Genomic DNA, 14,717 nt, shown 5'->3' with positions numbered 1-14,717 from the left:
AATGCTACAGTTTTATTTTCACACCCTATAACACTGTCATGTGTGAACTCGATGGCACCAGTGTTTAGTCTCTGTATGGCACATATTTATTTTTAATAAATAAATCGTTTTGCATAATTGTTCTATTTATTATCGGGTGTGGCTGGGATATGGGCAAATAAAATAAAAAAATACAGTAACCAACACTACCCTAATAAAAGTTTCTCTGGATTTTTTTTACAATGTCGGGATCCATTCTTTAGGCTATAATGTAACAGCTAGTTTCCCTTTATTGTAAGAAGTGTTTTTCACTATTCTTTTAAAAGGAAAGATAAATTCACACTTTGATACTAGTCGGCCTTAGTATTAATGGCACAAATTTATGAACATTTGTATACTTGTCAAAATATAGTCGACCTGTACATATTCTTATATAAACTGCTGCACGTGGCGGACGTTTACCTGGATCTCAGTAAGAAATCGCTTAGTTATTCTTTTCATGTGACCTCTGGTGACAACGGCTTTGCCTGGGCCGTGGCCCAAATTGCAGGACATGTAGGATTTCAGGCTAGCTGTGGATCCATCTGGACACAAGAGTTCAAACTGATCAACTTCTGAATCTGAAGAAAAAATTATAAGTTAAATTCTCAGATTACCGTACACAATCGTTTATGAGAAGATATCTCTCATGTATCAGGGCCAGATCAAACATTATCATCACATCTTGCTATTGCATAATATGGTTCAGTGGTGTACAACATATAACAGCATAGACATATAACAGACAACCACGTCCATCTGCAGTTTACCATACTTTCACCTCTACATGTATATTCTTCATGGCTTGCACCAAAAAATGCAGACTGTTCAGTTATCAGCCTCAGAGACTCCACTAGAAAGACTTTCCTTGATCTAAGTACTCTTAACTCTATGTAGAGGATGCCCCCTTGTTATAGTTACAGTCCTGGGTATAAATAGATCATAAAATCTATTGACTTTTGATATATTTATACATAGCCATTAGGTCACCCCTCAGCCGTCTTTATTCTAAACTAAATAGCCCTAATTTTGATAATTTTCCTGGGTACTATAGTCCATCAATTTCATTTATTACTTTAGTTGCCTGCCTTTGAACTTGCTCAAGCTCTACTATGTCATTCTTGTGCACTGGTGCCCTAAATTGTACACAATATTCAAAATCTGGTTTTGGGTGGTAGAACTATGTTCTCGTCATGTGCATCTATGCCTCTTTTGATGCACCCCATGATCTTATTTGCATTGGACGCAGCTGCCTGACACCGGTTTCTAAGGTTAAGTTTGCTGTCAACTAAAATTCCTAAGACCTTTTCCATGTCAGTTTTAGGCCTCGTTTACACGAGCGTGTGCGTTTTGCGCGTGCAAAAAACGTGGCGTTTTGCGTGCGCAATAGTCACTTAACAGCTCCGTGTGTCATCACCATATGATGCGCGGCTGCGTGATTTTCACGCAGCCGCCATCATTATGACACTCCGTTTGGATGTTTGTAAACAGAAAAGCACGTGGTGCTTTTCTGTTTTCATTCATCCTTTTCACTGCTGTTGCGCGAATCACGCTGTTCGCACGGAAGTGCTTCCGTGTGACATGCGTGGTTTTCACGCACCCATTGACTTCAATGGGTGCGTGAACAGCGCACAAATATAGAACAGGTCGTGAGTTTTTTGCAACGGACTCATGTCGCACAAAATTCACGGACTGTCTGCACGGCCCCATAGACTATTATAGGTCCGTACGACACGCGTGAAAATCACGCGCGTCGTACGGACGAATAACACGCTCGTGTAAACAAGCCCTTACTTAGTATTTTCCCATTTAGTATGTAATGGTGACATGTATTTCCCTTCTTAAAGGGGTTTTCCAATGAGAGAGATTTATGCAATATCCACAGGATATGTCATAAATGTCGGATAGATGCAGGACCCACCTCTGGGAACCACACCTATCTCTAGAACGGGGCCCGCTAAACCCCGTTCTAGCTTTGTCTGATCTCGCTGCATCCCGGCCACTTCCTGGTTAAATGGTCGTGAGTTAGAGAGAGTTAGCGAGCTACGCTGTTTTCGTAACTCACGACCATATAACCTTTTTCATTGTCTGAATTCACCTGATTCAGCCGCAACACAGAGAAGCAGAACGGGGTTTAGTGGGCCCTGTTCTGGAGATAGGTGCGGGTCCCAGAGGTGGGACCCGCATCTATCTGACATTTATGACATATCCTGTGGATATGTCAGGGGAGTAGCTAGGCGGGAGGCAGGCGGGGCAACTAGGAGGTAAGGAAGGGGGACGCTGCAGAGAAGCCGTATAAAAACAGCTGATCGCTGTTGACAGGCGCCCTGTATGCCGGATGGCTGCAGCAGCGATCAGCGTTAGGAGGAGCCAGGAGGTCATGCGGCGGCATTCTGACAGGGGTCGGTGCCAGCCCGGGAGAGGACCTGACCTGTCACATGGCCTCACTACAAAGTCATTATTAAATATACTAAGACCTTGTCACTGCAGGCATTTTTCGTTTTTTCATTTTCGCATTTTCCTCCTCACCTTCCAAAAGCCATAACATATTTATTTTCCGTCGATAAAACCACAAGGGCGAGTTGTAGTTTTCATGGCGCCATTTATTGTACCATATAATGTACTGGGAAACTGGAAAAAAATATTTGTGGGGTGGAATGGGAAAGAACGGCGATTCCTCCATTGTTTTTGGATTCCGTTTTTATAGTGTTCACCGTGCAATAGAAATGACACCGATACGATACGATTTTTGTCATACGAATATTGCGACACCAAATTCCGAATAGTTTTTTTTATATTTTACTACTTTCACAAAGAAAAAAATAATTGTCAAAAAAAACTTATTGTTTAATGTCGCCACATTCTGAGAGCCATTACTTTTTTATATTTTTGCTGCTTGAGCTGTATGAAGGCTTGTTTTTTGTGGGGTGAGCTGTAGTTTTCATTGGTATTTTGGGAAACACAAGACATTTTGATCACTTTTAAATCTATTTTTATCTATTTTTCGTGGGAGACAAGGTGAACAAAAAACAGCAATTCTGGCATATTTTATATATTCTTTTTTACGGGCGGGTTAAATAATGTTATACTGTAATAGTTCAGACTTTTGCGGCTGCGGCGATACCAATTATGTTGATTTTATTGTTTTTTGTAAATTGCTTTATGGGGAAAATTAGAAAATGTTTATTTTTAACTTTTAATAATATGTTTTGTACATAAAAAAACTTTATTAAACTGTTTTTTACTTTTTTATTAGTTTCCCTTGGGAAGTTGAACCAGCAATCACTTGCACAATATACTGCAATACTAATGTATATATACTGCAATACTAATGCAATATATTGTTATTTTTACAGGCTCCTATTAAGCCCTGCCTCTGGCAGGGCTTAAAAAGAGCAGAAAAATTGTAGGCCTGGGGGGCTTCATTAGGCCCCCAGGCTGCCATGAGAACCATTGGCACCTCGAAATCATGTCGCAAAGTGGGTCGATGGGCTGTTGGAAGTGGCTGCCCCCTCTTTCTAATGGTTTAGATGCCGTGGTCACTATTAACCGCAGTATCTAAGGGGTTAAACTAGCAGAACCGAAGTCACCTTTAAATCTGCCCATTATTTTAAAGTGTTCGCTGTAACGTACAGCCGACACCCGCTTAGTATGGAGTAGAGTCGACCCATGAGCCGCTCCATACTTCCCCTTAACAGCTAATACGTAACTGTCATAGGGAGTTAAACAGCAAAGGGCCCAATACTAACCCCTGTGGTACCCCACTAGTAACAGTGACTCAATCTGAGTATGTACCGTTAATAACTTCCTCTGTTTTCTATCAGCGGGCCAGTAACTTATCCATTTACACACGTTTCCCCAGTCCCAGCATTCTCATTTTACATACCAACTTTTATGCAGCACAGTATCAAATGCTTTGGAAAAATCAAGATATATATACGATATCCAATGTCTAGGGCCAACCACCCCATAAAAGCTGATCAGATGAGTTTGACAGGACTGATCCCTCATAAACCCATGCCGATAAAGAGTAATACCTTTATTCGCATTGAGATATCCAGGATAGCATCTCTTCATGCTCTACGTTCAAATATTTTACCCACTATAGAGGTTACTTACAGGTCTATCGTTTCCAGGCTAAATTTTGTGACCCCTTTTTGAATATTGGCAAGACATTTGCTATGCACCAGTCCTGTGGAACAGACTCTCTTATTATAAAATGCTTAAATATCAGAAATAAGGGTCTATTACTTTACTTCCTTAGAACTCTGGCGTGTATGGCATCTGGACCCTTTTATATGTTTATTCATGGGTTAGACGGGTGACATTTAACCCTTTCCCATCACAGCCATTTTTTGGATATCTGTTTTATTTTTTCCACCCCACATTCCAAAAGCCATAGCTTTTTTAATTTTCCGTCGATAAATCCATATGTGGGCTTGTTTTTTGCGGGACGAGTTGTAGTTTTTCAAGGCACCATTTATTGTACCATATAATGTATTTGTAAACTGGGAAAAAAAATCTTTGTGGGGTTGAATAGGAAAATAAACAGCAAATCCTCCATTTTTTTTTAAGGGATTTTGTTTTTACGCCTTTCACCGTACGGTAAAAACTCTATTCTACCGGTCAATACGATTACGGCGATACCAATAGTTTTTTTTATTACTAATTTTGTTTTACTACTTTTACAAGGAAGAAACGAAATGTTAAAAATATTATGTGTTTTGTCGCCACATTCTGAAGGCCATAACTTTTTTATTTTTCCGTCGATTGAGCGGTATGAAGGCTTATTTCTTGCGGGGCAAGCTGTAGTTTCTATTGGTACCATATTGGGCTACATGAGACTTTTGATCACTTTTTCTTTAATTTTTTGTGGGATATGAAGTGACCAAAAAACAGCGATTCTCTCTTTTTATTTTTTATTTTTTTATGGCGTTCACCGTGCGGGATAAATAATGGTATATTGTAATAGTTCAGAATTTTACGAATGCGGTGATATCAATTTTGTTTATTTTTTTTATTTTTTAAATTACTTTAGAGGAAAAAATTAGAATTTTTTGTAACTTTTAATTTCTTTTTTTTTTTTACACTACTAAAACCTTTATTTGACTTTTTAAACACTTTTCATTCATCCCCCTAGGGGACCTGAACCAGTGATCATTAGATTAATGTATTTCAGTATGTTGTCATTTTTACAGTAGGCAGCGTTTAACAGAAGATGAAGAAAGTCAGTCCTGGGGGCTTTCATTAGGCCCCTGGGGGGGGCGATGTGCTGTCGGAGGGGGGCGCCCACCTCTTTCTAATGCCTCAGATCCTGCAATCCTGACTGACTTACATAATCGAAGGGGTTAAACGACAAGGAACAGCGGGATCGTAGTACACAGCTGACACCCACATTCCCCAACCCCCCCCCCCCCCCGCACCACGACGTGCTATTAGGTCATGGTGCGTGTAGGGGTTTTCTTTCTCCTCCGTGAACGTTTTATAAATTAGCTTTTTCCCTCATCATCCTCCACAATTTATTTTTTTTATTCTTTAAATGACTTTAGAGGAAAAAATTTGAATTTTTTGTAACTTTTAATTTCTTTTTTTTTTTTTTACACTACTAAAACCTTTATTTGACTTTTTAAACACTTTTCATTCATCCCCCTAGGGGACCTGAACCAGTGATCATTAGATTAATGTATTTCAGTATGTTGTCATTTTTACAGTAGGCAGCGTTTAACAGAAGATGAAGAAAGTCAGTCCTGGGGGCTTTCATTAGGCCCCTGGGGGGGGCGATGTGCTGTCGGAGGGGGGCGCCCACCTCTTTCTAATGCCTCAGATCCTGCAATCCTGACTGATTTACATAATCGAAGGGGTTAAACGACAAGGAACAGCGGGATCGTAGTACACAGCTGACACCCACATTCCCCAACACCCCCCCCCCCCGCACCACGACGTGCTATTAGGTCATGGTGGGTGTAGGGGTTTTCTTTCTCCTCCGTGAACGTTTTATAAACTAGCTTTTTCCCTCATCATCCTCCACAATTTATTTATTTTATTCTTTAAATTACTTTAGAGGAAAAAATGTGAATTTTTTGTAACTTTTAATTTCTTTTTTTTTTTTTTACACTACTAAAACCTTTATTTGACTTTTTAAACACTTTTCATTCATCCCCCTAGGGGACCTGAACCAGTGATCATTAGATTAATGTATTTCAGTATGTTGTCATTTTTACAGTAGGCAGCGTTTAACAGAAGATGAAGAAAGTCAGTCCTGGGGGCTTTCATTAGGCCCCTGGGGGGGGGGCGATGTGCTGTCGGAGGGGGGCGCCCACCTCTTTCTAATGCCTCAGATCCTGCAATCCTGACTGATTTACATAATCGAAGGGGTTAAACGACAAGGAACAGCGGGATCGTAGTACACAGCTGACACCCACATTCCCCAACCCCCCCCCCCCCCCCGCACCACGACGTGCTATTAGGTCATGGTGCGTGTAGGGGTTTTCTTTCTCCTCCGTGAACGTTTTATAAATTAGCTTTTTCCCTCATCATCCTCCACAATTTCTCTCTTAAGAAAGGGGGCGGACCCCTGAAACATCGCATCGGCGTAGCAAGACGCCAATCCTCCCTCTTCGTGGAGTCTTCCCAAAAAGAATCCACCGGAAAGAATCCATCTGGATACCTTATGGACTTTGACACTTTGGGTGATATACAAATTGTTTTGCATCCATCTGATATTGGATTAATCTTTTGATAAAGAAACAAGAATTTTTTGCAAAGAAACAAAGTTGCAACGTGCTCATTTCTATTTATCTACAGCACAAAGGTCACCCATGATACAGAACAGGAAGTAGCAAGATAGTGCCCGATAATGCTATAAGCTGAAAAAACAGGTACTGAAGACAGAGAAGAAGGCCTGATAGGTAGAGAACTAGGCTTTAATGTTTGTGTAATAGTACTGTGGCGTGGGACTTACCAGTTGCACTCACTATTGTCAGGTGATCCACGAATGCAACATCTCCTGCACCACTCTTTAGACATCTATGTCAAGGGGAAAAGTAAATAATTCAGAAACATTCTGTAAAACATAATCACAAATGAACCAACCAAACACAAATATTAATGATAATTTTACCAGTGAAACTGTCCTAATGCATTCCTGTTCTAGAGTGCTAGCTGTAGGGCCAATGACCCTTATATTATTTTGGCACAGGAGCAAAGTGTCAGTGATATGGTCTATACCTTGGTGTTCACTTTCAATGTTACTGACCTGCATCTAGTGCAAGTTCAGAAATACTATGACATCTACAGTGTCATTAATACTATGATAGCACGTGCCAGTAATGCTGTCTAGTGCCTAGTATCAAGCATACTGTCTGTCCCGAGCGCCAAATATCATGTGCATGGCCCGATAAAAGTCACTTCAAAACATCTAAAAGGCTCATAACAGTGATATTTTTACATTTCCTCTCAATCGGACTAGGAGGAGATTAGATGACGACTCTCAATCGGACTAGGAGGAGATTAGATGATGACTCTCAATCGGACTAGGAGGAAATTAGATGATGACTCTCAATCGGACTAGGAGGAGATTAGATGATGACTCTAAATCGGACTAGGAGGAGATTAGATGACGACTCTCAATCGGACTAGGAAGAGATTAGATGACGACTCTCAATCGGACTAGGAGGAGATTAGATGACGACTCTCAATTGGACTAGGAGGAGATTAGATGATGACTCTCAATCGGACTAGGAGGAGATTAGATGACGACTCTCAATCGGACTACGAGGAGATTAGGTGATGACTCTCAATCGGACTAGGAGGAGATTAGATGATGACTCTCAATCGGACTAGGAGGAGATTAGATGATGACTCTCAATCGGACTAGGAGGAGATTAGATGACGACTCTCAATCGGACTAGGAAGAGATTAGATGACGACTCTCAATCGGACTAGGAGGAGATTCGATTAAGAAAAAAATTACAAACCCCGATTCCTGAACTTGGTGTTCTACTTGGAGCAGATAATTGACTACTTTTACAGTGTATGCTTCAGATTCATCAACGTTTTAAGCTCTCTATACATTTTCTGTAAGGCTACTGTAAATGACAGGTAGCATATATAGAGATTAATTATTTAATAGTTTTACAACTGACCATAAGGTTCTAGTCACACTGCAGTGAACGTTCGATGCATGCGCTGGGAAATTGTCCTGGTGTATAAACCAAACCTATTATTTTGGCAAAAGGTCTGTATGTGTTGATATAACTTTTTTTAAACTGTATTGCAGCTATATGGTGCATGGTGAGAGATACACATCTAGAATTAAGGTGTTTACACATGTGGTGGCTCTTAAGGTAGTATTACGATGATCGGCGCTCGTTTGCTCCTTTCACAATGAGCTAGTATGGGGACGAGCGCTTGTTACTCCGATCGCTTGTCCCCATACAGTTCTATCATGTCGGCAGCGTGTCTCCCTGTTTACACAGGGATATGTGCTGCCGACAATGCTAAAAATGTATGCATTTTAGGGTATGTTCATATGACCTATTTACAGACGTAATTTGGGCGTTTTTGCCCTGAATTACGTCCGAAAATAGCGCCTCAATAGCGCTGACAAACATCTGCCCATTGAAAGCAATGGGCAGACGTTTGTCTGTTCACACGAGGCGTAATTTACGCGCCGCTGTCAAAAGACGGCGCGTAAATAGACGCCCGCGTCAAAGAAGTGACCTGTAACTTCTTTGGCCGTAATTGGAGCCGCTATTCATTGACTCCAATGAATAGCAGCACCAATTACGCCCGTAATTGACGTGGCGTTCAAGCGCCTGCACATGCCATTACGGCTGATATTACGGGGATGTTTTCAGGCTGAAACATCCCCGTGATTTCAGCCGTTACGGACGCCCTCGTGTGAACATACCCTAAAACGATGCAATCAGCCAATGAACGAGTGTTTGCTCAATCATCGGCTGGTCGTTGCCTTGTTACACTGGCGCAATTATCGTGAACGAGCATTCTATAACCACGCGTTTGCCTGATAAATGGCAAGTTTAAAAGGGCCTTTAGGCACTGTGTTCACACTGCAGTTCATAAAGGAGCCATTACAGTTGTGATAGATACATTTTCAAACTGATCCAAGCAGATTCCATTAACTTATACTGGGGTCCGTAAATCATTAATTTACAGCATTCCTTATTCGATTTCCACTTTTATTCAAATACTGTTGTAGGATCAGACCCTGCAATAGCATATTCATTTTTTTAAGTACACTTTGTAAAACTTCCATCTACATCATATACATGGTGCCTACCTAAAAGCGCCATCAGAGTTTGAAAATGGCTCACTGCTGCTGGTCTCACAAAAGTGATTTTTTTCTCGAACATAAGACTTTGGTCCTTGGCATAATTCACACAGGTTTGGAGAGGAGACTCCGATTCCAGGAATACAACTTGCATTGAAGTATGTACTGACAACTAAGATTAGGAAAAGGGCACATATTTTCATAAAATAAAGCCAATTTATACAAAATACCGTATACATCTCCTTCAATTGTAATCTATGTACATTTGCACTCAGTTAAAAGGTTTATAATACACTTAAATGTTTTTGATGCGCAAATTTACTAAAGTGAGTTCTGCAGATCTAGTTTAATAGGAAAGAGCAGCAAGTTTCTTACTTTCAGCATTATTAAACTTGTGTTATTTATGTATAAAACATAAGCCATTCTATGTCACCTAAAGGAATATACTTAGTGGCAGTACATGGATAGTTAGGGGACAAAGAAGAGATGAAGTGGCCATGGGAACATACACAAAGCACAGAAGAAGTGGCCATGGGAACATACTGTACATACAAATAAATGCACTTTTACCTTTAGTCAAGGGCTGTTCTTCATCCCAATACAGTAGGTTCTTTGAGAGAAGGAATCCCAATGGTATATTCCATCCTGTTGTCCATTTAGCTCCATTGTGACAAGAACGTGTCCCTCTTAAATTACGGATGTTTAGGGTACCACGACGAGCAATAGCTACAGCAAACACGCAGCTCCCTAGACAGACCAAAATCAATGTTGGACCTGAACTTGGACCAATTTCCTAAATTGTTAAATCCCAAGTCTTTTTATCCTTTACCCTTTTTACAATATTATGTAATTCCCAGTCTACCAACTGTGTCATTGATATTCCAAATGATTCTGTTATTTTGCTTACATGATGTACTCAATGTTATATTCCATAATCTAGGGATAATTGTGAACTATTATAATTCTCTAAAAAGGTAAAACATTTTTCGATGTGTGTGTTTGAAGATGAACTTCTGAGGGGTTTTTGCATTACAAGCATGTAGGCATGTTGATTTGCATGGTGCTGCTGATTTACTTATGGAATCTATTAAAACGAACAGAAAAAACTGGCTGTGTATGTCATAATAACCAGTCAGAGATCAGATTTTATTTCTTAATCTGCAGGATTATTATTTGCTAGGGGGAACACGGATAGTTTTTCAGCTAAACTGTCTTTGATAAATGAAGCCCAGTTCTATTTCCTATGTTTGAAAGAACACTGTTGAACAGTGGTCTCAAATTTGTGGCTCTGCATGTGTGGCAAGACTGCAATTCCCAGCCCGTGGCTACCAGGGCATACTGGGAGTTATTAAAGACCCATAGGTTGGAGAACACTGCCATTGAATATGCTAGTTCAAGAAACGCTTGTTTTGAATGTCAAGTACAATATCACTTTTTATCTATTTGCTAGCAGACAATACATTCTATAGACGCTAGTGCAATTCTGCCATAAACTATGACCTCTAACTCAGAATAGTACCAACTTTTTTTATATATTTTGTTTACAACTTTTAGGTTGAAAAATACACAGCTCTGTGAACAACTGGATACCTTCAGTATGTTCTTCCTTTGCTACCACTTCCAAATCGTAAAGTCTGACTGCAGTATAAACATCACCAGAATCCAGGGACACTGCATCTGCCTTATTTCCCTAGGGACAAATGCATGAGAGTATGAGCAGCCATCCAAGAAAAAACATAATGCGGAACAGTTATAAAATCTGTAATATAATTTGGGTGTGTGGTCTTATTTGTCATAAATGTGTGCCAAAGAACCGAACACAATGCTGTCCAGGTCAGACCAACCGTACATTCTAGAAAAGTTCTTTAAATGGCAGTAGTTGTGCCAAATATGGCAAAAATATTTTTAAGAATTTGTTCAACGTCATATACAAATTGCACTATTTTTTCTCATGTATGTGACACACAGTGTCAAATATTACTTCAGCTATATCAAGGGAGTACTCTGGAATCCAGAAATTGCTCAAATTTGTGCTCAACATCGCACTGAAATATTGTCTATGATCTCGGGCACTAAGACTGTATGGACACGTGTGTTGGATAATCTTACCCTAATTTTGGTCATGCAGTCCAAGGTATTGTGAGCTCGCACACAGGATATGCGAGCGAATTGGTCACTTGAAGACAAAAGATTTTGAAGAGTCCGGGCCAGATAAGAACATTTTCTCTGCTCGGGATCGGATAGGGTACACCAGCGAAATTTCTTCCCTTGAAATTGAAATTTTTTTGGAGCAGCACAGAGAATAATTAATATAATAGCTCCTGTATATCTAAAATGCAAATCCTGTGTTAATGATAGTAGCAGCAATTTTGTATTCACATTAAAAAAAAAAATACAAAATAAAAAAATAATAATATATATATATATATATATATATATACTGTATATACATATATTAAAGAGGTTCTCCACTTTTGACAATCCCCACTTGTTAGAAGGGACCCTTGACAATAAGATGAACACAAAGTGTCCCCTTGAAATGAGCTGTAAGAAAACCTGGCAGTAGGTGCTCAGTTTCCCTGCAGCGCCACTGCAGGGGAAACTAAGCATTACGCAGTACACATTAAAATCAATGGATTGTCTGTGTAATGCAGGACAGGTCCTCCGGAGCAAGAGACGTTCTTAGTAATCGCTCTCCACTCTGGTCAGGAGATGAGGATCCTAAATAGAGGACCCCTCTATTATTCTCTAATAGGCTATATGAAAATGGCTTTTCCTAAACTGGACAACCAGTTTAAAAATAGGAATTATCTGCAGATCATGTATACTCCTACTTATTTAAGCTATGAAGACTACACATTTTAACCAGGAATTGGTTTAAGACTGTGACTCGGTCACTTAGGCCTCTTGATCCGCTGTAGTTAAGAAGAGAGCACTATTCTCAAATGAATGGCCGACCATATAATTCATGGAAGGGTTGGGTCTGCCAGAGTGAGAGCCGCTTTTACATAGCAGCTCTTCATTCTGGCTAATAGAGGGGGTCCAGAGTGGTATATGAGCAGGGGTTGTTTTGATGAGACATAAAGAAAAAGGGATTCCGATTAAATCCTGTGGATATACCATAAATTTCTTTGGTCGAAATATATTTGTTACGGAATATGTATAAAAATATCACCCTTTTTCCTTTGTACAATGCTTTACTATGTGACAATGTCTAGTAAAATTAATAGTAGCAAAGACATTTTTACGTATATATTTATTTATTTATTTGCTTTAGTTTAAAATATAGCAAAAGAGAATACAAAGGTTCCATGTGAAAAATACAGCAATCTCTTCTACCAGAGTGGAAAAAAAGTCATAAGCAGTCACTTCTGAATCTTGATTAGATGCAGTGCCAAACAAAGATGAAAGGGCATAATGTTAGAAACAGCTGCATGACACACAAAATACATAACTGCGCCTTCTAGGTTTCCCAATAATAAAAGAAAAATAAATAAATAAAGTTTTGTTTTATATATATATATATATATATATATATATATATATATATATATATATATACTAGCATGTATGTGTGTGTATATATATAATGCACGTATACCATCTTGGAATTGAATATTGAGTGCTGCTCATTTCTGTTTATATATATATATCTATATATATATATGATAAAAGGCAGTGAGAAATATTGCTTTTAGGCATGCTAAGCCTTTCTGCACAGGCCAGAATAGTTATAGTTAGTTATTATGTTGCACACACTAATGAAATCTAAAACCACTCAGAAGTCCACCCTCCTCAATGATCAAAGTTAAGGTAGTTTCACTTGGAATCAGAAAAGAATAAAGCCTCCTACCACGTAAAAGCCACCCCTTTCAAGTTTAGAGTTATACTGAAATCCTTCGTAGTTATGGGTAACTGGTTACATAAAATGCCTTTGTATGTGAATGTTTTGTTATACAATGCATCATGAAAAATTGTCCCTTTGTCATAACACAAAAACAGTGTGCATTGTGGGTTTATTTCTGAAGTAGTACAGTATGGAAATGGCACTGTGCCCTTGTTTTGGTCTAACAAATGCATTCTCTATTGAATTCCTTATTCAGATGGAAATCTACCCTTAGATATACAGCGATTGGATAGCACGACTACAGTTTTGCCAGATACCCTTACAGACATTTACTACAGACAGATAAAGCCCTAGAGATACAGTCACAGGCCCACAGCTATAGGGCGTTTAGAGATATCTCTCACACCTTGGGCCCTGTGGAGGTTAAAAGATCCCAGCGCCACATAAGAAGACATTAGTATTATAAATGGCACATGGAAGGTGGAAGGGTCTGTTACAGATTGTGCATTGTGGTACAGGAGCATCAGGTTCTGCCTCTGTACAGACATATAAAGGTACCCCTTAAGGCATGACTCTATGTGACAATGCTTCTGATTTTAACGGACTAAAACCTGAAAAATCCAACATGGCAGAACTCATTTTTAACAGATTATTGGCATCACTGATCAAAGAGATAGATGAGGCAAAAATGACCAACTGCTATTAAATACAATCAGAATCTTACAATCAGAATCTTAGATTTTGGCTGATAATTATCTACTGTCTATGTTCAGCTAAAGAATAAGTCAAAAATAGCTCCAAAGCATAAAACAACCAGAATGTCATCACATGGCTCTTGGAAACCTATTTGTATGTAGTAAGATTACTGTCTAGTAGCAGCTCTGTATTTAACTATACAGGCATAGCATTATACCTTCATTATTTATTCCGTTTTGCTTAGATGGTTCTTGAATGAGTCTTAAGTGGTCTTATTTGTGTACCTCTCAGCTTTTATTTAGTCACAAAAAAAAACTAAAAAAAACCACCTAACTAATAAAGTGATTTGTGTTTACGTGTACTGAATCCAGCTTCCGGTCATTGTTGTGCCTGTTTTTGTCCTGCATTGCAATTCTATAGGTTGAACCCACTAGTACGCATTTTCCAAGTAATGTACCAGTCTCTTACCCACCTGAAGCCATGGCACGAAGCATGGCAGAGAAGAAAAACACACTCAGAAAAGATAGCAGATGCATGTTTGTGGAGATATCAGCTCACGTGCTGCTCTGCATATGAGAGGTGCTGGAAGTCCATCACAGGATAAGGGAGGGGAATGAAAGATGCTGAGAAAAAAAGGAAGGAAGGAGGGAAATAGAGAGACCAGGCTACACATGGAAAACATTAATAGCATATGTAATCCACTAGTGGCCATTTCTAGCCTGATATCTCCAACACGCAACACAATCTAACATTTCAGGGGTTATCCCACTAAAACAACTTATCACTTATCCACAGAATAGGTGATAAATGTTTGATCGCTAAGGGGACCACCTATCTCTACAACGGAGGTCCCGAGTCCCCTGA

At 39.4% G+C, this 14,717-nt stretch overlaps 1 protein-coding gene across 3 annotated transcripts in view; it reads right to left on the bottom strand.

The window, feature by feature from the left end:
* LOC142743350 (serotransferrin-like) overlaps nt 1-14,414 on the bottom strand; it is a 65,359-nt gene extending 50,945 nt beyond the window's left edge. Inside the window, exons 1-7 of one of the 3 annotated variants that reach the window (XM_075854040.1) lie at nt 14,326-14,389; nt 11,420-11,577; nt 10,901-11,000; nt 9,881-10,057; nt 9,320-9,482; nt 6,980-7,044; nt 442-599 (exon numbers count right to left, since the gene is read on the bottom strand). In XM_075854040.1, the coding sequence (XP_075710155.1) occupies nt 442-599; nt 6,980-7,044; nt 9,320-9,482; nt 9,881-10,057; nt 10,901-11,000; nt 11,420-11,577; nt 14,326-14,389 (885 nt within the window). Of the gene's footprint in view, nt 1-441; nt 600-6,979; nt 7,045-9,319; nt 9,483-9,880; nt 10,058-10,900; nt 11,001-11,419; nt 11,578-14,325 lie in introns of all 3 variants that reach the window. The other 2 variants (XM_075854048.1, XM_075854058.1) reach the window with 2 other exon arrangements.
* Between the last annotated feature and the right edge of the window lie 303 nt (nt 14,415-14,717).

The sequence above is a fragment of the Rhinoderma darwinii genome, chromosome 1 (assembly GCF_050947455.1).
Source record: "Rhinoderma darwinii isolate aRhiDar2 chromosome 1, aRhiDar2.hap1, whole genome shotgun sequence".
NCBI lineage: Eukaryota > Metazoa > Chordata > Amphibia > Anura > Rhinodermatidae > Rhinoderma > Rhinoderma darwinii.
Note: the sequence above shows the minus strand (reverse complement) of the source record. Positions and strands in the feature narration are given on the sequence as shown.